The following is a 23,029-nucleotide window of genomic DNA, read 5'->3' as shown; positions in this document are numbered from 1 at the left end:
GTTAGGGTTAGGGTTAGGGGTAGGGTTAGGGGTAGGGTTAGGGGTAGGGGTAGGGTTAGGGCTAGGGTTGGGGCTAAATTTAGGGTTGGGGCTAAATTTAGGGTTAGGGTTGGGGCTAAACTTAGGGTTAGGCTTCTTTCACACTTACGTCGGTACGGGGCCGTCGCAATGCGTCGGCCCGACATACCGACGCACGTTGTGAAAATTGTGCACAACGTGGGCAGCAGCTGTAGTTTTTCAAAGCATCCGCTGCCCAATCTATGTCCTGGGGAGGAGGGGGCGGAGTTACGGCCACGCATGCGCGGTCAGAAATGGCGGATGCGACGTACAAAAAAACGTTTCATTGAACGTTTTTTTGTGCCGACGGTCCGCCAAAACACAACTGATCCAGTGCACGACGGACGCGACATGTGACCATCCGTCACGATCCGTCGGCAATACAAGTCTATTGGCAAAAAACGCATCCTGCGGGCACATTTGCAGGATCCGTTTCTTGTCCAAAACGACGGATTGCGACGGAATGCCAAACGACGCAAGTGTGAAAGTAGCCTTAGGGTTAGGGTTGGGGCTAAAGTTAGGCCTAGGGTTGGGGCTAAAGTTAGGGCTAGAGCTGGGATTAGGGTTAGGGTTTGGATTAGGGTTGGTATTAGGGTTAGGGTTGGCATTAGGGTTACGCTTGGGATTAGGGTTAGGTTTGGGATTAGGGTTAAGGTTAGGGTTGTGATTAGGGGTGTATTGGGATTAGGGTTAGGTTTGAGGTTAGGGTTGAGATTAGGATTAGGGGTGTGTTGGATTTAGGGTTTTGATTAGGGTTATGGTTAGGGTTGACATTAGGGTTGTTTTGGGGTAAGGGTTGTGATTATGGTTAGGGTTAGTGATTAGGATTATGGATGAGGTTGGGATTAGGGTTAGGGGTGTGTTGGGGTTAGGGTTGGAGCTAGAATTGGGGGGTTTCCACTGTTTAGGTACATCAGGGGTCTCCAAACACGACAGCCAATTTTGCGCTCAAAAAGTCAAATGGTTCTCCCTCCCTTCTGAGCTCTGCCGTGCGCCCAAACAGTGGGTTACCCCCACATATGGGGCATCAGCGTACTCGGGATAAATTGGACAACAACTTCTGCGTCCAATTTCTCTTGTTACCCTTGTGAAAATAAAAACTTGGGGGCTACAATATATTTTTTGTGAAAAAAAAAATATTTTTTATTTTCACGACTCTGCATTCTAAACTTCTGTGAAGCACTTGGGCATTCAAAGTTCTCACCACACATCTAGATAAGTTCCTTGGGGGGTCTAGTTTCCAAAATGGGGTCACTTGTGGGGGGTTACTACAGTTTAGGTACATCAGGGGCTCTGCAATCGCAACATAATGCCCACAGACCATTCTATCAAAGTCTGCATTCCAAAAAGGCGCTCCTTCCCTTCCGAGCTCTGCCGTGCGCCCAAACAGTGGTTTACCCCCACATATGGCGCATCAGCATACTCGGGATAAATTGGACAACAACTATTGCAGTCCAATTTCTCCTGTTACCCTTGTGAAAATAAAAACTTGGGGGCTACAATATCTTTTTTGTGGAAAAAAAAATATTTTTTATTTTCACGACTCTGCATTCTAAACTTCTGTGAAGCACTTGGGCATTCAAAGTTCTCACCACACATCTAGATAAGTTCCTTGGGGGGTCTAGTTTCCAAAATGGGGTCACTTGTGGAGGGTTTCTACTGGTTAGGTACATCAGGGGCTCTGCAAACGCAACATAATACCCGCAGACCATTCTATCAAAGTCTGCATTCCAAAACGGCGCTCCTTCCTTCCGAGCTCTGCCGTGCGCCCAAACAGTGGTTTACCCCCACATATGGGGTACCAGCATACTCAGGACAAATTGGACAACAACTTTTGGGGTCCAATTTCTCCTGTTACCCTTGTGAAAATAAAAATTTGGTGGCTAAAAAATCTTTTTTGTGGAAAAAAAAAATTTTTTTATTTTCACGGCTCTGCATTATAAACTTCTGTGAAGCACTTGGGCATTCAAGGTTCTCACCACACATCTAGATAAGTTCCATGGGGGGTCTAGTTTCCAAAATGGGGTCACTTGTGGGGGATTTCTACTGTTTAGGCACATCAGGGGCTCTCCAAACGCGACATGGCGTCTGATCTCAATTCCAGCCAATTCTACATTGAAAAAGTAAAGCGGCACTCTTTCTCTTCCAAGCTCTGCGGTGCGCCCAAACAGTGGTTTACCCCCACATATTGGGTATCGACGTACTCAGGAGAAATTGCACAACAACTTTAGTGGTCTAATTTCTCCTGTTACCCTTGTGAAAATAAGAATTTGTGGGCGAAAAGATCATTTTTGTGTAAACAAAAGCGATTTTTTATTTTCACGGCTCTACGTTATAAACTTCTGTGAAGCACTTGGGGGTTCAAAGTGCTCACCACACATCTAGATAAGTTCCTTAAGGGGTCTAGTTTCCAAAATGGTGTCACTTGTGGGGAGTTTCCACTGTTTAGGTACATCAGGGGCTCTCTAAATGTGACATGGTGTCCGATCTCAATTCCAGCCAATTCTGCATTGAAAAAGTCAAACGGCGCTCCTTCACTTCTAAGTTCTGCGGTGCGCCCTAACAGTGGTTTACCCCCACATATGGGGTATTGGCGTATTCAGGAGAAATTGCATAACAAAATTTATGGTTACATTTCTGTTTTTACACTTGTAAAAATAAAAAAAATGGTTCTGAATTAAGATGTTTGCAAAAAAAAGTTAAATGTTCATTTTTTCCTTCCACATTGTTTCAGTTCCTGTGAAGCACGTAAAGGGTTAATAAACTTCTTGAATGTGGTTTTGAGAACCTTGAGGGGTGTAGTTTTTAGAATGGTGTCACACTTCATTATTTTCTATCATATAGACCCCTCAAAATGACTTCAAATGTGATGTGGTCCCTAAAAAAAAATGGTGTTGTAAAAATGAGAAATTGCTGGTCAACTTTTAACCCTTATAACTCCCTAACAAAAAAAAATTTTGTTTCCAAAATTGTGCTGATGTAAAGTAGACATGTGGGAAATGTTATTTATTAACTATTTTTCATGACATATCTCTCTGATTTAAGGGCATAAAAATACAAAGTTTGAAAATTGCAAAATTTTAAAAATTTTCGCCATATTTCCGTTTTTTTCATAAATAATCGCAAGTAATATCGAAGAAATGTTACCACTAACATGAAGTACAATATGTCACGAAAAAACAATCTCAGAATCAGCGGGATCCGTTGAAGCGTTCCAGAGTTATAACCTCATAAAGTGACAGTGGTCAGAATTGCAAAAATTGGCCTGGTCATTAAGTACCAAATTGGCTCTGTCACTAAGGGGTTAAGGGAGGACTCTGACATCGCTGCTGTACTTAAACACGGATGTAGAATCGTGTCTAGAAAAGCACCATCTTTGGGCAATAGCCTCACTCCTATCTCCCTCAATATGTCCCATGCTCAGCCATTCAATTGGCTCAGCGTGAAGGGCTTTTATAAATGTGGTGCCTCAGTATGCAAAATTTGTAAATTTGCACAGAAGTGCTCTGACTTTACGGATGCGAACGATCAGAAGACATACCAAATTAAAACATTTCTCAATTGCAACACCAATGATGTAGTTTACATTATGGAATGCACGATTTGTCATCTCAAATATGTTGGGAGCACCATACGCCCTCTAAAAACAAGAATTCGTGAGCACATTTATGATGTAGAAAATGTCAACATTCACAGGAATATATCGCAAGTGTGACATCATTTCATTAATTTCCACCAATCTAACCTTGATTCCCTTAAAGTTTATGCAATTGAAAAAACGCACAGACCTTTTAGAGGAGGGGATATCGAGGTAACCTTGAGAAATAGGGAGACATGGTGGATATTCAAATTGGGAACTAGAACACCGCATGGTCTTAATAAAAGAAGAGACATTATGCTTTTTTATTAGCTGCACTTCTTCCCTGCATTTCCCTTCGTGTCGGTGCACTATGTGTGCCCAAGCTGGCTTATTTGTGTTCGGGGCTGCGCCACTCGGCGCGTACGATCGCTATGTTCTCCTCCCTCCCGTTGCTTGGTCTGCTGCTCCAGCGGCATATATTAGAGCTTGCGTATTTTTTTTTTTTCCAGCAAATTTCTTCATTACTCTCTTTTACATTGATATGTCCATGTTCATTAATCATATTATATTTGTGTATATTTTCACAGATCCTGGACTGGCTCAATTATTTAAGAAATGTGTTTATTTTTTTGTCATAGCATATTTGAACATTTATCATGGTTAATGCATGTAAATCATTCTATTTAGCTTTGTATTTGGATTTTGTTTCAAGTTTTGTTTTTTCTTTTTTATTATTTCAGGAAGAATTTATTACCATGCAGATTCTGTATTCATGTAATTTTGGACATTGTCACTGCAAAGAACTATTGTTTTTACATTATTAAGCAATCAGATTTTTGTATTCTTGTGTTACATATATACATTTTTTGTTTTTTCGTTTTATGTATAGCCAAAGTATATGTGTCATGATATGTACTTTTGCCCTGTCCTGTATTTGAATAATATGCCATTTAATGTATGTAACTGTTCTCTGGTTTCTATTAGCTGTAATTTATGTATTTTCTTGGCTGGGAGTTCACCTGTAACAATGTCTCCTTCCCCCAATACTTGCAGCCCTAAGCTCTAATGTAATTAAGCTTTGTCAACATCACTAGTGGAGGAATAGCCATTCTTCCTCACAGCCAGGGGCGGATTATCAGAGGGTCAATATGGGCGGTAGCCCAGGGCCCTGTGGTCTGGGGGGGCCCTGGGCTACCGCAGAGATCGACCCTCTGCTAATCATCTGTGAATGCCGTCGCCGGCATTTATGTGCTCCTGCCGTAACCGGTGGGCAGAGAGAGGGGGCCCGCATCGGGCCCCTTCTCATCTGCTCACCGGGCCCCTTCCGGCGCTGCGGCGGTTTCCTATTGACGTGCGGGCGCGCGCCCGCACGTCAATAGTTAACACCAGCCGCCAGCCAATTGGAGGCTGGCGGCTGATGTCGGCCGCGCGCACACGTCGCCGGCGTCTGACGTCATTGTCAGTCGCCGGCGAGTGTGCTCTGTTGGAGGGAGCTCACCACGGCGCTGGAGCGAGGACAGGTGAGGAGTTTTTTTTTTTTTTTTTTATAACGGCGGACACACACTGAGGGCAGATGGCTGGAGGACGGACACTGAGGGCAGATGGCTGGAGGACGGACACTGAGGGCAGATGGCTGGAGGACAGACACTGGGGGCAGATGGCTGGAGGACGCACACTGGGGGCAGATGGCTGGAGGACGCACACTGGGGGCAGATGGCTGGAGGACGGACACTGATGGCAGATGGCTGGAGGACGGACACTGAGGGCAGATGGCTGGAGGACTGACACTGAGGGCAGATGGCTGGAGGACGCACACTGGGGGCAGATGGCTGGAGGACGCACACTGGGGGCAGATGGCTGGAGGACGCACACTGTGGGCAGATGGCTGGAGGACGCACACTGGGGGCAGATGGCTGGAGGACGCACACTGGGGGCAGATGGCTGGAGGACGGACACTGGGGGCAGATGGCTGGAGGACGGACACTGGGGGCAGATGGCTGGAGGACGGACACTGGGGGCAGATGGCTGGAGGACGGACACTGAGGGCAGATGGCTGGAGGACGGACACTGAGGGCAGATGGCTGGAGGACGCACACTGGGGGCAGATGGCTGGAGGACGCACACTGGGGGCAGATGGCTGGAGGACGCACACTGGGGGCAGATGGCTGGAGGACGCACACTGGGGGCAGATGGCTGGAGGACGGACACTGGGGGCAGATGGCTGGAGGACGGACACTGGGGGCAGATTGCTGGAGGACACACTGGGGGCAGATTACTGGAGACAGTGGGGCGGATTGCTGGAGACAGTGGGGCAGATTGCTGGAGACAGTGGGGCAATGCTGGAGACATTGGGGCAGATTGCTGGAGGACACACTGGGGGCAGATTGCTGGAGACAGTGGGGCAATGCTGGAGACAGTGGGGCAGATTGCTGGAGGACACACTGGGGGCAGATTGCTGGAGGACACACTGGGGGCAGATTGCTGGAGGACACACTGGGGGCAGATTGCTGGAGGACACACTGGGGGCAGATTGCTGGAGGACACACTGGGGGCAGATTGCTGGAGGACACACTGGGGCAGATGATTGCTGGAGACACTGGGGCAGATGATTGCTGGAGACACTGGGGCAGATGATTGCTGGACACACTGGGGCAATGCTGGATACACTGGGGCAGATGATTGCTGGACACACTGGGGCAATGCTGGAGACACTGGGCCAGATTGCTGGACACACTGGGGGTAATATGCTGGACACACTGGGGGCAGGACTGGAGGCATGGGCAGAATGTAGGCACGGGGCATGATTGGAGACATGGGGCAGGATTGGATCATGGGGCAGGATGGATACGATGGAGACAGATGGGGCAGGATGTGGAGATCATATGGGGTAGAATGGATACTCATGAGTGCAGGATGGGAGAACATATGGCTGGAGCCAGGAATGAGATAAACGGAGCCAGGGTGGGGAATATTATTACCATAGGGGCTAATTAAGGGATATTGTTACTGCAGTGATGTATTTATTTTATTTTTTGAGTATACTGTTTTAAATGGGGGGGGCGGTCCTGTTATTATGCAGAGTGACACTATATCGCCTTTTCTTCTTCATGTGGTGTAATGTAGAAGTTGTGAAAAATTAAGTAATGTGTTCTGCAAGTGGAGCTCGAGATAACTGTGTTATTTCCTGCAGAAACGAGTCCTGGCTGGAAGGAATGATGGCGGTCTGTGCTGGATGAAAGATGAAGGACTTCACCTAGAGACGTCACTGGTGAGTCAGTGTTACCTATACACTGACACTATACACTGTATACTATATAGAGGTCCTGTGTATAATGTCACCAGTGATCTCAGTATTACCTCTACACAGACACTGCATACTAAGTACAGATCTCCTGTGAATACTGGCACTTATGGTGATAGTATTGTGTTGTTTTTTTTTATTACTGATCAGTATTGTAGTATTCAGTCACTATGTGGTGGTAATATGTGGTCTGGAAATGGTGTTGTGGTATTTGTCCCTTGTATGTGCTATTTGGTCACCAAGTGGTAATATGTGGTCTTGACATGGTGCGGTGGTATTTGTTCCTTGTATGTGATATTATTCGATCACTGTGGTTGTAATTTGTGGTCTGGTCACGGTGCGGTTGTATTTGTTCCTTGTATGTGATATTATTGGTCAAGCTATACCTAAATTGTATTGCAGATTTTAACAAATATTTAATAGGTTACAGTAGAGTAGGGCCCGGCCATTTTTCTGGTATAATCTGGTTCGGGTATATCATGACCCCCCGTCACATGACCCCCGTCACATGACCGGGGGGGGGCCCACAGTGTGTGAACAGCCCGGGGCCCTGGCTACCCTTAATCCACCCCTGCTCACAGCAGGTGGCTAGTCAAATGTACATATTACATAGACTGCCTGGAGCCCACCAGTCTAGAATGTCTGGTGGACCCAACCATTGAATAGAAGGTGTAACCCCTACCCCTTCATGGGCGGATCCTAGGAGCTCAGACAATCCATTCTTATTTTGAGATCAGATGTGAGTTGATCCTTGAAGGAGAAGGAGTGAGGATTCTTAGCTGAGGCAAGACCCCACGCCCATCTAGGACTGTGGAAGCGAACGGGGCGAGACTTGAGCTGAGGACATATCTCGTCGTTCGTGAGATTGTTTTGGGATCCCTTGGACTAATTGTGGACTATTGCTTTGTTACCTGGCACAAGGATTATCGGGAGGTGCCCCGAACCTGTTCCATTGGACTAATTGTGGACTCTGTAGATCTACCTGCATGTGTTGTTCCAGCGTTCTTGATAATAAATCTGTTGAATCATCCCTCGGCCTGTTGTCCCTTCTTGCTCTGCCGTACACCCCGTCACAATATGTACGTGTGGTTTTTGATTGATCTTTTTCTGCCTGTTCTGTGAACCTTTTTTTTTTTTTTTGTGTGGCCAATGCTTGGTCCACACATACCATCAGGTGTTTTCACTCTCAGTAGATCACCTTCCTACCAATTATCGTACTGGTGTGCCTACCAGTCATTAATATAAAAAGCACCGTACAGGCCACACACTAGATATCATGACTAAGGGTGCCTTGTCACCTGAAACGCGTAGATAGTGTGTTTTTTATCTTCATTGTGCTGATGTTTTATCCTCTGCTTCCTATATGAAGTGAATAAAGTACCAAGTTTTTACTTTTCACTGCCTCGTTGAGCTGGAATTCCTTTTCATTTTCTGGTTGAAAGTGCTCACCACATATCTAGATAATTTCATTTCGGGGTCTAGTTTCCAAAATGGGGTCACTTGTGGGGGGTTTCTACTGTTTAGTCACATTAGGGGCTCTGCAAACGCAACGTGACGCCCGTAGAGCATTCCATCAAAGTCTGTATTTCAAAATGTCACTACTTCACTTCCGAGCCCCGGCAAGTGCCCAAATAGTAGTTTACCCCCACATATGGGGTATCAGCGTACTCAGGAGAAACTGGACAACAACTTTTGGGGTCAAATTTCTCCTGTTACCCTTGGGAAAATTAAAAAATTCTGGGCTAAAAAATTATTTTTGAGGAAAGAAAACTTTTATTATTTTCACTGCTGTGTTATGAACTTCTGTGAAGCACTTGGGGGTTCAAAGTGCTCACCTCACATCTAGATAAGTTCCTTTCGGGGTCTAGTTTCCAAAATGGGGTCACTTGTGGGGGGTTTCTACTGTTTAGCCACATCAGGGGCTCTGCAAACGCAACGTGACGCCCGCAAAGCATTCCATCAAAGTCTGCATTTCAAAACGTCACTACTTCACTTCCGAGCCCCAGCATGTGCCTAAACAGTGGTTTACCCCCACATTTGGGGTATCAGCGTACTCAGGAGAAACTGGACAACAACTTTTGGGGTCAAATTTCTCCTGTTACCCTTGGGAAAATAAAAAATTGCGGGCTAAAAAAATCATTTTTGAGAAAAGAAATTTTTTTTTTTATTTTCATGGCTCTGCGTTATAAACTTCTGTGAAGCACTTGAGGGTTCAAAGTACTCACCACACATCTAGATTAGTTCCTTTGGGGGTCTAGTTTGAAAAATGGGGTCATTTGTGGGGCATCTCCAATGTTTAAGCACACAGGGGCTCTCCAAACGCGACATGGTGTCCGCTAATGATTGGAGCTAATTTTCCATTTAAAAAGCCAAATGGCGTGCGCCCAAACAGTGGTTTACCCCCACATATGGGGTATCTGCGTACTCAGGACAAACTGGACAACAATATTTTGGGTCCAATTTCTCCTATTACCATTGGCAAAATATGAAATTCCAGGCTAAAAAAATCATTTTTGAGAAAAGAAAAATTATTTTTTATTTTCATGGCTCTGCATTATAAACTTCTGTGAAGCACCTGGGGGTTTAAAGTGCTCAGTATGCATCTAGATAAGTTCCTTGGGGTGTCTAGTTTCCAAAATGGGGTCACTTGTGGGAGAGCTCCAATGCATAGGCACACAGGGGCTCTCCAAACGCGGCATGGTGTCCGCTAACAATTGGAGCTAATTTTCCATTCAAAAAGTCAAAAGGCGCGCCTTCCCTTCCGAGCCCTGCCGTGTGCCAAAACAGTGGTTTACCCCCACATATGAGGTATCGGCGTACTCGGGTGAAATTGCTCAACAAATTTTAGGATCCATTTTATCCTATTGCCCATGTGAAAATGAAAAAATTGAGGCGAAAAGAATTTTTTTGTGAAAAAAAAGTACTTTTTCATTTTTACGGATCAATTTGTGAAGCTCCTGGGACTTTAAAGGGCTCACTATGCATCTAGATAAGTTCCTTGGGGCGTCTAGTTTCCAATATGGGGTCACTTGTGGGGGGAGCTCCAATTTTTAGGCACACGGGGGCTCTCCAAATGTGACATGGTGTCCGCTAAAGAGTGCAGCCAATTTTTCATTCAAAAAGTCAAATGGCGCTCCTTCCCTTCCAAGCCCTGCCGTGCGCCCAAACAGTGGTTTACCCCCACATATGAGGTATCAGCGTACTCAGGACAAATTGGACAACAACTTTCGTTGTTCAGTTTCTCCTTTTACCATTGGGAAAATAAAAAAATTGTTGCTAAAAAATCATTTTTGTGACTAAAAAGTTAAATGTTCATTTTTTCCTTCCATGTTGCTTCTGCTGCTGTGAAGCACCTGAAGGGTTAATAAACTTCTTGAATGTGGTTTTGTGCACCTTGAGGGGTGCAGTTTTTAAAATGGTGTCACTTTTGGGTATTTTCAGCCATATAGACCCCTCAAACTGACTTCAAATGTGAGGTGGTCCCTAAAAAAAAGTTTTTTTTAATTTCGTTGTAAAAATGAGAAATCGCTGGTCAAATTTTAACCCTTATAACTTCCTAGCAAAAAAAAAATTTTGTTTCCAAAATTGTGCTGATGTAAAGTAGACGTGTGGGAAATGTTATTTATTAACTATTTTGTGTCACATAACTCTCTTGTTTAACAGAATAAAAATTCAAAATGTGAAAATTGCGAAATTTTCAAAATTTTTGCCAAATTTCCGTTTTTATCACAAATAAACACAGAATTTATTGACCTAAATTTACCACTAACATGAAGCCCAATATGTCACGAAAAAACAATCTCAGAACCGCTAGGATCCATTGAAGTGTTCCTGAGTTATTACCTCATAAAGGGACACTGGTCAGAATTGCAAAAAACGGCAAGGTCTTTAAGGTCAAAATAGGCTGGGTCATGAAGGGGTTAATATCAAGGTTCAAGTAATCAGTGATGGCTTAGCACTGGATAACTCCTGGAGTTTAGCTCGAGCAGATATTGGACAGCTCGAGCAGATATTTTAAAAAAGTTAAGTTTGTCCACTACACAGACTACCCTTTCTGAATCTCTCTGTTTCCTCCTTCTAAAATAATAACCCTTATATTCACCTCGGGGATCCCTGCAGCCAATCAGCGCTCGCTACACGCTCTCAGCTTTCAAGCTTATTACATACATCTGGAGCAAGAAAGGGCTGTTGCTCTCTTACATCCCACGGATGTGATACTTCTTGGAGAGCTAGTGCTGGCACTGGAGGCGAGTATAAGATTTATTATTTAACAACGGGATAACATAGCTTGGGAAGGAATTGTCCAAGTAGTGGACAACCCCTTTAAAGTGGTCCATTCAATGATACTAAGTTTAGCTTCTCTCAAAGAAGGCTTTGCAAATTGGGGAGAAGGCCTTGCTGAGACACTGGCTGTAGTGACTATTCTGTGCCCACAGGTGTTTCAGTAACTTTATAACATTGGGATGCAAAAATAAATGACATGTTTGCTACAAAAAAAAAAAAACTAGCTTTACTCTAAAGTGTATCATTTTCACAAGGGGTAATAGAAGATAGACCACATAATTTGTTATGTAATTTTTCATGAAACTGGCACTAGCCCATATGTGGTCAAATATTGCTGTTTAGGCACTCCGCAGGGCTCAGAAGGAAAGGAGTGCAAATTTGACTGGAACAAATTGATGCCATGTCAAATCTGCTGAGCTCATGAGGTGCCCTTCCTCCACTAGCGACCCCATTTTGGAAACTAATCCCTTCAAGAAATTCAACAAGGGGTTTGTTGAGCATGTTAAACCCATAATATAAGATTAACGGTCCAAATTTAAAAAATTATTTTTCCCACTAAAATGTTACTTTAGCCTTAATTTTTTCATATAACAATAAGTAATAAAGCAGATCCTACAATTTGTTCTGCAATTTCTCCTGAATGCAGTGAAGCCCCCGTAAGTGGCTAGATCCTACGGCAGGTTTGGATTGGAAGGAGCACTGTTTGACCTTTGGGGTGCAATTTTTACCTGGAATAGATGGTGATGCATGTCGCATGAGCGGAGCTCCTAAGGCGGCAGAACAGCAAAAAATCCCCATGAGTGACCATGTTTGAAGATACACAAAATCAAAGTTCCTTCAGGGGTGTATAGAGTATTTTCAACCTATGAGTGTCCAACAGAAATGTAATACATTGTCCCATTGGAAAAAAAAAATATTTTTACCACTGAAATGTTATATTAGCTGTAAATGTTTCATTCTCGCAAGGCAGGGGAGAAGCCATGTCTTTCGGAGCGCAGATTATGCTGGAATAGATACGTCGCACCAGTCTGCAGAGCCCCTGAAATACCAAAACAGCAGAGAACTCCAAAAAGTGACCCCATTTTGAAGATTTAAATTATATTAATTACATTTAATTAAAGCAAAGGAGGGTTATGACAATTTTCTAACTTTTGAGGCGGCCTTTTTTTGTAATGGTAAAATTTGAAATAAAAATAGTAAAAAATATACATAATATAATGTAGACACCGTTTGTTCTACAGTGAATGTAATTATTAAATCTATTACTTTTATAGAAAAAGTATGCATCATGATCATTTCAATACATAGAAACTTTGGAACACCAGCATGGTACTTTAGTATTAAAACATTGCCATGTAAAGCTGAAAACATGCGACAAACAGTGTACAGCACAATATCCATTGGATACAAAATATAATTGATACAGACCTATAGTGTACAGGTACGACAACATTTCTTGCAACAGTAGTTAAAAATTGCTGAGGTTTTTGTTTTTTTTTCAAGATCTGCTGAAGAAGTTTCTGCTCCAGTAACATTCCATTTCAGCATTACTTTCTCATAATGCCAAATATTTTTAGGCTTTAAAATGCCTTTGATTATATGTTTGTTTGGGTCAACATAAAATCAAACGATATATTAGTTACACCCATACTTTAAGTGTTCAAGGGCGGAATCTGTGACATTTTAACTACTATATTCAGGGTACTCATAGCCCTTATTGGATCATTCTAACCATGTAACTAATACAATAGGTGCTGTCATATTTGTGTTCCAGGTTCCTTAGCAGTCCATGCATCCACAGCCACAACCATAATTCAGAAGCTAAAGGATCCAAATGTGCACATGGTATGGCGGTAACTGTTCCAGGCAATGCATTTCAAGTCCTTCATATCATTCTTTCACTGGTACTGTTGGTAACTACCAAAAGGGGATGGTGTGCTCAGCTGGGATGAGTCTTCCGGTATTGGTGGACCTAAAGAAAGAAGAGGTGGGAAAAATGATATATCTATCATAAACTCCAGATCGATGACCACCAAGTAATCCTCAGACCAGTAATGTCCACAAATTGTGGATATGGTTGGCTTTGTGTGCTTGTCCGCATCGTGGACGGGTGCAGGAACTCGCGGACTATCGGATGTATGGAAAACGGTCCATGTGGATTATAACATTGCTACAATTGGTCTGCCTGTGGTGGGTTGCACAGACAACACATGGACTAAACAGAAGCACATCTGAAGAACAAGCCCATAGACACAACCACCAAACTAAAACTCATGAACGTCCCCTGTGACTCAAAGCTGCAATCAAAATATCTCTGCAGCTTCACTCACCATTCACAAACTGGGAAGAGGCAAATCGTGTCAATAAGATTCCTGCTCCTTCTATCAAGGCCAAAAGGATTCCACCCATTGCAGCAGAGCCCACCATGGCAACAGGACCATCTGACAAAATCAGAAAAATTGGCAAACTAAGTACTACAGTAAAGCGCAGTGTTACAAAATCAAAAACTACAAAATCTAACGTGGTCAGAAAACACACACGGTTCTTTGGGAGTCCAGATACTTACTTCTGGCAGCCAAGATTGCCCCAGTCATAGCTCCACTCGTGATAGAATTCCAGGGATCTTCCTTCCCCCGGATTTTAACCATACTGCAGTCTATCATAGAGAATAGACCACCCCATACGGCAAAGCTACCTTAAAAAAATAAATGCAGACACAAGAATTAGTGTTTAAGAGATTCACTGTCATATTCCTTTTTATTTCCTAAATCAATAATGCACATAAAAATAAGAAACTTTATAATATCTGATCAGAGAAAATGTGCTTCTTTCACCACCCGGACTGATCTTTTCCTCTCAATTCTTTGGTAAAATCTGTATTCAGTGTAGACACATTTTCCCATTACTGAGATAGGAGCTGATAATTGGTGGTCATAAAGTTCTATGGAGAAGAGGAGGAGAAGCAAGAGACCTTGTGCAGCAGGTTCACGGGAAATGAGTTACAGTTCTTCGTAGAAACTTCTGAGCACCAACTATCATCTCCTCGCTTAGTAACGGGGAAATCTGTCTTCACTGAAGACAGATTTTACCTGAGAACGGAGAATCATCAGTCCTGGTGGAGAAGGGAGCAAATTTCTCTGATAAGATATATTACAAAGTTAACTATAGATTTATGACATAAAATATAATGATGATTACTCTTTAATAGAAACATATGTAAATGTCACTACCTGACGCAAACACACAGGCCAGGATTACAAGTATACATGCGGTGAGGATAAAGCTGCACTAAGCAGGGTACACCTTCACCCTAAGGCACTGCAGCAGTCATTTACTAGACAATTGTACTGTGAAAACCATAAAACATTCACAGATTTATCTATCTCAATAGTACGGGTGAAAATGAAAGACTTTGTAATCTATCTTAATCAGAAAAATCTGTTCTTTTCCCTGCCTTGAACGGATTATTCATTCTCAAAATTCTCCATTCAAGGGGAAAGTCAGTCTGCAGCGAGGACAGACTCTCCCATTACCAGGATGAGAGTTGGTGGAGAAATGGAACTGTCTCAGGAGAACTTAGCAGAATGTCCACCAGCTGTCATCTATCTCAGTAAAGGGACTTCGCTGAATACAGCTTTTACTGAAGAATTGACACTGAAAGATGTGTCTAGGCAAAGAAGCAGATATCACTGAGAAAATAAGCAACTTTGTAATATCTTCACATGTAAAGCGCCATGGAATAAATGTATAATAATATCTCAACATGTACCATTGATTTATGACATAATTAAGACGATAGCTTCTCTTAGAAACTAAGAAACAGTGCTCAGGGTGCTCTGGGATACAACAGTAAAATAACAGTTATCAGACGTACATGTTCAGATATGGAGCCAGCTGTCTACTCGTGGTTATGCTGGCAATTAGCTAGTTGGCTTCTCTTACATTTTACTTGGACTCCTAAAGGATGTCAAAGTCTTTATTTATATAAATAAAGTTTTTTTTCTCTAATAAATATATTTAGGGTCTAATTGATATTGGTCTCCAATAGTCGCAAATTCTACAGTGGGGATAAAAAAGCATTTAGTCTGCCACCAATTGTGAGAGGCCTGTAACTGACATCATAGGTAGACCACAACTATGAGGCTATGTGTACACGTTGCGGATTTGCGTGTGGAATCAAAATCTGCGTGTTTGTTATGCGGATTTTGTGCGTTTTTGTTGCGGATTTCATGAGTTTTTACCCCTGCGGATTTCTAGAATGGAATGGGTGCAGGAACGCTGCAGATCCGCACAAAGAAGTGACATGCTCCTCCTTTTGATCCGCTGCGTTTTCCGTGCGGAATTTTCCGCACCATTAGCACAGCATTTTTTTTCCCATTGATTTGCATTGTACTGTAAATCACTTGCGGATCTGCAACGTTTCTGAGTGGAAAAAAACCGCTGCGGATCCGCAGAAAATCTGCAACGTGTGCACATAGCCTGAAAGACAAAATGAGAAAGCAAACCCAGAAAATCACCTTATCGGATTTTGGTAAGATTTATTTTGCAAATTATGGTGGAATATAAGTATTTGGTCATTAAGAAAAGTTCATCTTAATATTTTGTTATATATCCTTTGTTGGCAAAGTCCGCATTTTTGTCCATGACCTATGTCAGCAGAACTTGCGCTATATCCATGCGCATTAAAGTATATATTGATATTCCTAACATGCTGCAATCGTTCACGAGTTCCTTCTATTATTGTAGACACTACTGCAGTGTTAGTTCATTGAGATTAACCGGGAAAGTGTCCTGTTTTGCTATATTCGCCCACATTTATTTTCACTTGAGGAGAACACTTTGTAGCCCAAGGTCTTTGTGAAGTACAGTCAAGGGTTACAGTTTCCATAACAGAAACCACAGAATGATGCATAACCTTGAATGGTCCAACATCAGGATGACAGTTATGTTATGTAGTAAAACTGATAATACAGAAACTTACAGTCACCATATCTACATGAGGGGGGAAAGGAATGAAGCTTTGTCTTACCTCCTAGCTGTGGGGCCCGGGTTCGTATAGCAAAAAAACTGCCCTTCATACGGTGCTGGACACCCTGCAAATGATAGGTCAGAAGATTACCAATTATTCCTGGACACATCGATTAAGGACTATTGAGGAGCAACTCAGAAGGCCAAGTGATTGCACCCAGAGCAAAAGAAAGGAAAAGAGTATATGGACAGTGCAGCAGGGGATCACAAATGATTCTTTGAGGTAAAACATTGCTTAACAACAGGCAGAGAAATGTTTTACCTCACAAAAAGAATCGCCTGCGTTCCCCTGCTGTCCTGTCTGTTTACTCTCTTTTGCTTCCTCCCCTGCCCAGGAGATGTGGTATGATCAGACCATGTTCCTGCAAAGTCAGACACAGCCAAAACACCGCACACAGCAGGGGCACATTTATAAGATTATCTCAGCACAGGAACATTTAACACATCCAATTGTGGAAATCATTATTATTCAAAGATCTATTGATTAACATGTACTTTGTGGGAAAACAACTTTAAAGTGGTAAATTCCATCTTTGCCCTTAATGATTGATATTGAATACCTGTGTATGTGCAGTTGCCAGAGGTTCCCGGAGTTATAGAAACATTTATGTACCTCCCACAGAAAAAGACAGAAGACAAAAAAGGGGCAGCACTACCAGCTCGGCTGTTTCTGGGATATCATTCTCCTCTGCCCGCCACATACAGCCATAAATTGCTGAGACTGGAATACCCCTTTAAAAAACCTGAGGAATTCCTAGTATACGGCACTTTACAGTTGTATAATGTAACTTTCCTTTTATCAAAGAATAACAATCATTTGCTGGAATACCCCTTAAATAAAGCCCTCCCCAGAATGGTTCTATACAGGGCATCTACGCATCTTTGCTTTTCAAGATCTCCAACACTTTACTCAATGTGAACACGTCCGCTGCTCTCCATGATAAACCTTATGTACAAGCTCGAGGGAGCACTGCCAGTTGCCAGACACTGTATGTACCTTCTTGATGGCCACCACCCAAACTTCCCATAAGGTTTAAAGTCCCCTCAGATTCAATAAGAAGGGTCTCAGTTCCTGGTGTGGTCCCCACCACTGCACTACAGAACTATACATTTATACACAGGACCTAAGTGACCGATATAATTCCTGGTGAAATCTGCTGTACTGAACACTATTCTTACCTGGGGAGAGTTTCTGAATCCTTTGATGGCTTGAAAAATGCCCCCTCCAATAATGCCCATGGTAAAGGCACCGCCACAGTCATCTACAATCCTCCACGGGCTAGAGACAGAGATGTACAGAGTATTAATGTAATCTGCCAGGCCTCATTACTGGAAAGTCGGGGACAACCTTAGCCTAAGAAAGCAGGATCTCCAGGAAGGCAGCGGGCAATTACGGTAAGTGCCAGCATGACATACGCCGACATGACTGCTGGGGCCTTCAGCATCTTTAGTACAGTGATCTGAACATGCAGCATGCAAGTACTGCGGCCATAGGTGTAACCATGTGCTCCATAAGAGGATGGAGGGATTGCGGCCATAGGTGTAATCATGTGCTCCACTCCATAAGATGATGGAAGGACTGCGGCCATAGGTGTAATCATGTGCTCCATAAGAGGATGGAGGGACTGCGGCCATAGGTGTAATCATGTGCTCCATAAGAGGATGGGAGGACTGCAGCCATAGGGGTAATCATGTGCTCCATAAGAGGATGGAGGGACTGCGGCCATAGGGGTAATCATATGCTCCATAAGAGGATGGAGGGATTGCGGCCATAGGTGTAATCATGTGCTCCACTCCATAAGATGATGGAAGGACTGCGGCCATAGGTGTAATCATGTGCTCCATAAGAGGATGGAGGGACTGCGGCCATAGGTGTAATCATGTGCTCCATAAGAGGATGGGAGGACTGCAGCCATAGGGGTAATCATGTGCTCCATAAGAGGATGGAAGGACTGCGGCCATAGGGGTAATCATGTGCTCCATAAGAGGATGGAAGGACTGCAGCCATAGGGGTAATCATGTGCTCCATAAGAGGATGGAGGACTGCGGCCATAGGGGTAATCATGTGCTCTATAAGAGGATGGAGGACTGCGGCCACAGGGGTAATCATGTGCTCCATAAGATGGAAGGACTGCGGCAATAGAGGTAATCATGTGCTCCATAAGAGGATGGGAGGACTGCGGCCACAGGGGTAATCATGTGCTCCATAAGAGGATGGAGGGACTGCGGCCACAGGGGTAATCATGTGCTCCATAAGAGGATGGAGGACTGCGGCCATAGGGGTAATCATGTGCTCCATAAGAGGATGGAGGACTGCGGCCATAGGGGTAATCATGTGCTCTATAAGAGGATGGAGGACTGCGGCCACAGGGGTAATCATGTGCTCCATAAGATGGAAGGACTGCGGCCATAGAGGTAATCATGTGCTCCATAAGAGGATGGAGGACTGCGGCCACAGGGGTAATCATGTGCTCCATAAGATGGAAGGACTGCGGCCATAGAGGTAATTATGTGCTCCATAAGAGGATGGAGGACTGCGGCCATAGGGGTAATCATGTGCTCTATAAGATGGAAGGACTGCGGCCATAGAGGTAATCATGTGCTCCATAAGAGGATGGAGGACTGCGGCCACAGGGGTAATCATGTGCTCCATAAGAGGATGGAGGACTGCGGCCACAGGGGTAATCATGTGCTCCATAAGATGGAAGGACTGCGGCCATAGAGGTAATTATGTGCTCCATAAGAGGATGGAGGACTGCGGCCACAGGGGTAATCATGTGCTCCATAAGATGGAAGGACTGCGGCCATAGAGGTAATTATGTGCTCCATAAGAGGATGGAGGACTGCGGCCATAGGGGTAATCATGTGCTCCATAAGAGGATGGAGGACTGCGGCCATAGGGGTAATCATGTGCTCCATAAGAGGATGGAGGACTGCGGCCATAGGGGTAATCATGTGCTTCATAAGAGGATGGAGGACTGCGGCCATAGGGGTAATCATGTGCTCTATAAGAGGATGGAGGACTGCGGCCATAGGGGTAATCATGTGCTCCATAAGAGGATGGAGGACTGCGGCCACAGAGGTAATCATGTGCTCCATAAGATGGAAGGACTGCGGCCATAGAGGTAATTATGTGCTCCATAAGAGGATGGAGGACTGCGGCCACAGGGGTAATCATGTGCTCCATAAGAGGATGGAGGGACTGCGGCCATAGAGGTAATCATGTGCTCCATAAGAGGATGGAGGACTGCGGCCATAGGGGTAATCATGTGCTCTATAAGAGGATGGAGGACTGCGGCCACAGAGGTAATCATGTGCTCCATAAGAGGATGGAGGGACTGCGGCCATAGGGGTAATCATGTGCTCTATAAGAGGATGGAGGACTGCGGCCACAGAGGTAATCATGTGCTCCATAAGAGGATGGAGGACTGCGGCCATAGGGGTAATCATGTGCTCCATAAGAGGATGGAGGACTGCGGCCACAGAGGTAATCATGTGCTCCATAAGAGGATGGAGGGACTGCGGCCATAGGGGTAATCATGTGCTCCATAAGAGGATGGAGGACTGCGGCCACAGAGGTAATCATGTGCTCCATAAGAGAATGGAGGACTGCGGCCATAGGGGTAATCATGTGCTCTATAAGAGGATGGAGGACTGTGGCCACAGAGGTAATCATGTGCTCCATAAGAGGATGGAGGACTGCGGCCACAGAGGTAATCATGTGCTCCATAAGATGGAAGGACTGCGGCCATAGAGGTAATTATGTGCTCCATAAGAGGATGGAGGACTGCGGCCACAGGGGTAATCATGTGCTCCATAAGATGGAAGGACTGCGGCCATAGAGGTAATCATGTGCTCCATAAGAGGATGGAGGACTGCGGCCACAGGGGTAATCATGTGCTCCATAAGATGGAAGGACTGCGGCCATAGAGGTAATTATGTGCTCCATAAGAGGATGGAGGACTGCGGCCATAGAGGTAATCATGTGCTCCATAAGAGGATGGAGGACTGCGGCCATAGGGGTAATCATGTGCTCTATAAGAGGATGGAGGACTGCGGCCACAGAGGTAATCATGTGCTCCATAAGAGGATGGAGGACTGCGGCCACAGAGGTAATCATGTGCTCCATAAGAGGATGGAGGGACTGCGGCCATAGGGGTAATCATGTGCTCTATAAGAGGATGGAGGACTGCGGCCACAGAGGTAATCATGTGCTCCATAAGAGGATGGAGGACTGCGGCCATAGGGGTAATCATGTGCTCCATAAGAGGATGGAGGACTGCGGCCACAGAGGTAATCATGTGCTCCATAAGAGAATGGAGGACTGCGGCCATAGGGGTAATCATGTGCTCTATAAGAGGATGGAGGACTGCGGCCACAGAGGTAATCATGTGCTCCATAAGAGGATGGAGGACTGCGGCCACAGAGGTAATCATGTGCTCCATAAGATGGAAGGACTGCGGCCATAGAGGTAATCATGTGCTCCATAAGAGGATGGAGGACTGCGGCCACAGGGGTAATCATGTGCTCCATAAGATGGAAGGACTGCGGCCATAGAGGTAATTATGTGCTCCATAAGAGGATGGAGGACTGCGGCCATAGAGGTAATCATGTGCTCCATAAGAGGATGGAGGACTGCGGCCATAGGGGTAATCATGTGCTCTATAAGAGGATGGAGGACTGCGGCCACAGAGGTAATCATGTGCTCCATAAGAGGATGGAGGACTGCGGCCATAGGGGTAATCATGTGCTCTATAAGAGGATGGAGGACTGCGGCCACAGAGGTAATCATGTGCTCCATAAGAGGATGGAGGACTGCGGCCACAGAGGTAATCATGTGCTCTATAAGAGGATGGAGGACTGCGGCCACAGAGGTAATCATGTGCTCCATAAGAGGATGGAGGACTGCGGCCACAGAGGTAATCATGTGCTCCATAAGAGGATGGAGGACTGCGGCCACAGAGGTAATCATGTGCTCCATAAGAGGATGGAGGACTGCGGCCACAGAGGTAATCATGTGCTCCATAAGAGAATGGAGGACTGCGGCCATAGGGGTAATCATGTGCTCTATAAGAGGATGGAGGACTGCGGCCACAGAGGTAATCATGTGCTCCATAAGAGGATGGAGGACTGCGGCCACAGAGGTAATCATGTGCTCCATAAGATGGAAGGACTGCGGCCATAGAGGTAATCATGTGCTCCATAAGAGGATGGAGGACTGCGGCCACAGGGGTAATCATGTGCTCCATAAGATGGAAGGACTGCGGCCATAGAGGTAATTATGTGCTCCATAAGAGGATGGAGGACTGCGGCCATAGAGGTAATCATGTGCTCCATAAGAGGATGGAGGACTGCGGCCATAGGGGTAATCATGTGCTCTATAAGAGGATGGAGGACTGCGGCCACAGAGGTAATCATGTGCTCCATAAGAGGATGGAGGACTGCGGCCATAGGGGTAATCATGTGCTCTATAAGAGGATGGAGGACTGCGGCCACAGAGGTAATCATGTGCTCCATAAGAGGATGGAGGACTGCGGCCACAGAGGTAATCATGTGCTCTATAAGAGGATGGAGGACTGCGGCCACAGAGGTAATCATGTGCTCCATAAGAGGATGGAGGACTGCGGCCACAGAGGTAATCATGTGCTCCATAAGAGGATGGAGGACTGCGGCCACAGAGGTAATCATGTGCTCAATAAGAGGATGGAGGACTGCGGCCACAGAGGTAATCATGTGCTCCATAAGAGGATGGAGGACTGCGGCCACAGAGGTAATCATGTGCTCTATAAGAGGATGGAGGACTGCGGCCACAGAGGTAATCATGTGCTCCATAAGAGGATGGAGGACTGCGGCCACAGAGGTAATCATGTGCTCCATAAGAGGATGGAGGACTGCGGCCACAGAGGTAATCATGTGCTCCATAAGAGGATGGAGGACTGCGGCCACAGAGGTAATCATGTGCTCCATAAGAGGAGCATACAGGATGCATCCATCACCAGTGGAGCTCATGGCTCAGCCCCACCATGACAGGGCACAGTGGAATCACCCATGGTCGCCTACTGCCTGTGTCAGGCTCTCACAACAGCGTACACGCATCTGTCACACACCTGATGCAACAAGCCGGCAAGTGAGAAGTCGGAAGTCACTGAGGAGCGAGCGGTCACTACGCCCCGTCCCCACAGCAGGCTGAGCATTGGGCCATTCACTCCCCGCCGCCCCCCACACTGTCACAGTATAACGGGGTCTCGGTTACCAGGGCTCCCGGGTGTACTCCTCCATGATGTCTGCGAAGGTCGAAAAGAAAAGGCACAGGAAGAGAGCAAGGCATGTGACTGGATAGGAACGTCATCCATTGGTTATCACGATGTGACGTCACTGCTCTGCTACCACGGAGACAACGCTCAGACAAGGCTATCCGTAACAACCGTCTGTACTTGGAACTTGTCGCCCTTGGGAAGCTGCGCGGCCATATTATTGGTTGGTATACCTGACCTGACCCCTCCTCCACCCTCCTGTCTGGGGCCGCAGCGTGTGCACACGCTGCGGATTTTGCTGCGGGCCCGCAGCGCAGTTTCCCATGAGTTTACATTACAATGTAAACCTATGGGAAACAGAAAACGCTGTGCCCATGCTGCGGAAAAAAATGCGCGGAAACGCAGTGGTTTAGGCCATGTTCACACGTTGCAGATTTCCCTGTGGATTTTTCTGCACTAAAAAACGCAGCTCTTGGTAGAAAACGCAGGTGCGGTTTTTGGTGCGTTTTTATGTGGTTTTTAGTG

At 45.2% G+C, this 23,029-nt stretch overlaps 1 protein-coding gene across 1 annotated transcript; it reads right to left on the bottom strand.

The window, feature by feature from the left end:
- Positions 1-12,467: 12,467 nt before the first annotated feature.
- On the bottom strand, positions 12,468-22,595 carry TIMM17A (translocase of inner mitochondrial membrane 17A). The gene is made up of 6 exons (XM_069756423.1): positions 22,504-22,595; positions 17,430-17,529; positions 16,252-16,315; positions 13,789-13,917; positions 13,553-13,663; positions 12,468-13,194 (listed from the first exon to the last, which is right to left on the bottom strand). Exons 1-6 carry the CDS (start codon positions 22,527-22,529, stop codon positions 13,121-13,123), a joined length of 504 nt encoding a protein of 167 aa, XP_069612524.1. The 5' UTR covers positions 22,530-22,595; the 3' UTR covers positions 12,468-13,120.
- Between the last annotated feature and the right edge of the window lie 434 nt (positions 22,596-23,029).

This window comes from Ranitomeya imitator, chromosome 3 (genome assembly GCF_032444005.1).
Source record: "Ranitomeya imitator isolate aRanImi1 chromosome 3, aRanImi1.pri, whole genome shotgun sequence".
NCBI classification, from domain to species: Eukaryota; Metazoa; Chordata; class Amphibia; order Anura; family Dendrobatidae; genus Ranitomeya; species Ranitomeya imitator.
This window is presented reverse-complemented; position numbering and strand designations above follow the sequence as displayed.

Excerpts from the sequence above, each read along its gene's own strand:
- TIMM17A (XM_069756423.1), bottom strand. The coding sequence starts at position 22,529 with ATGGAGGAGTACACCCGGGAGCCCTG. Across the intron at positions 17,530-22,503 it reads GAGTACACCCGGGAGCCCTG|CCCGTGGAGGATTGTAGATG; the intron begins GTAACCGAGACC and ends CTCTGTCTCTAG. Across the intron at positions 13,918-16,251 it reads CCGGGCCCCACAGCTAGGAG|GTAGCTTTGCCGTATGGGGT; the intron begins GTAAGACAAAGC and ends TATTTTTTTAAG.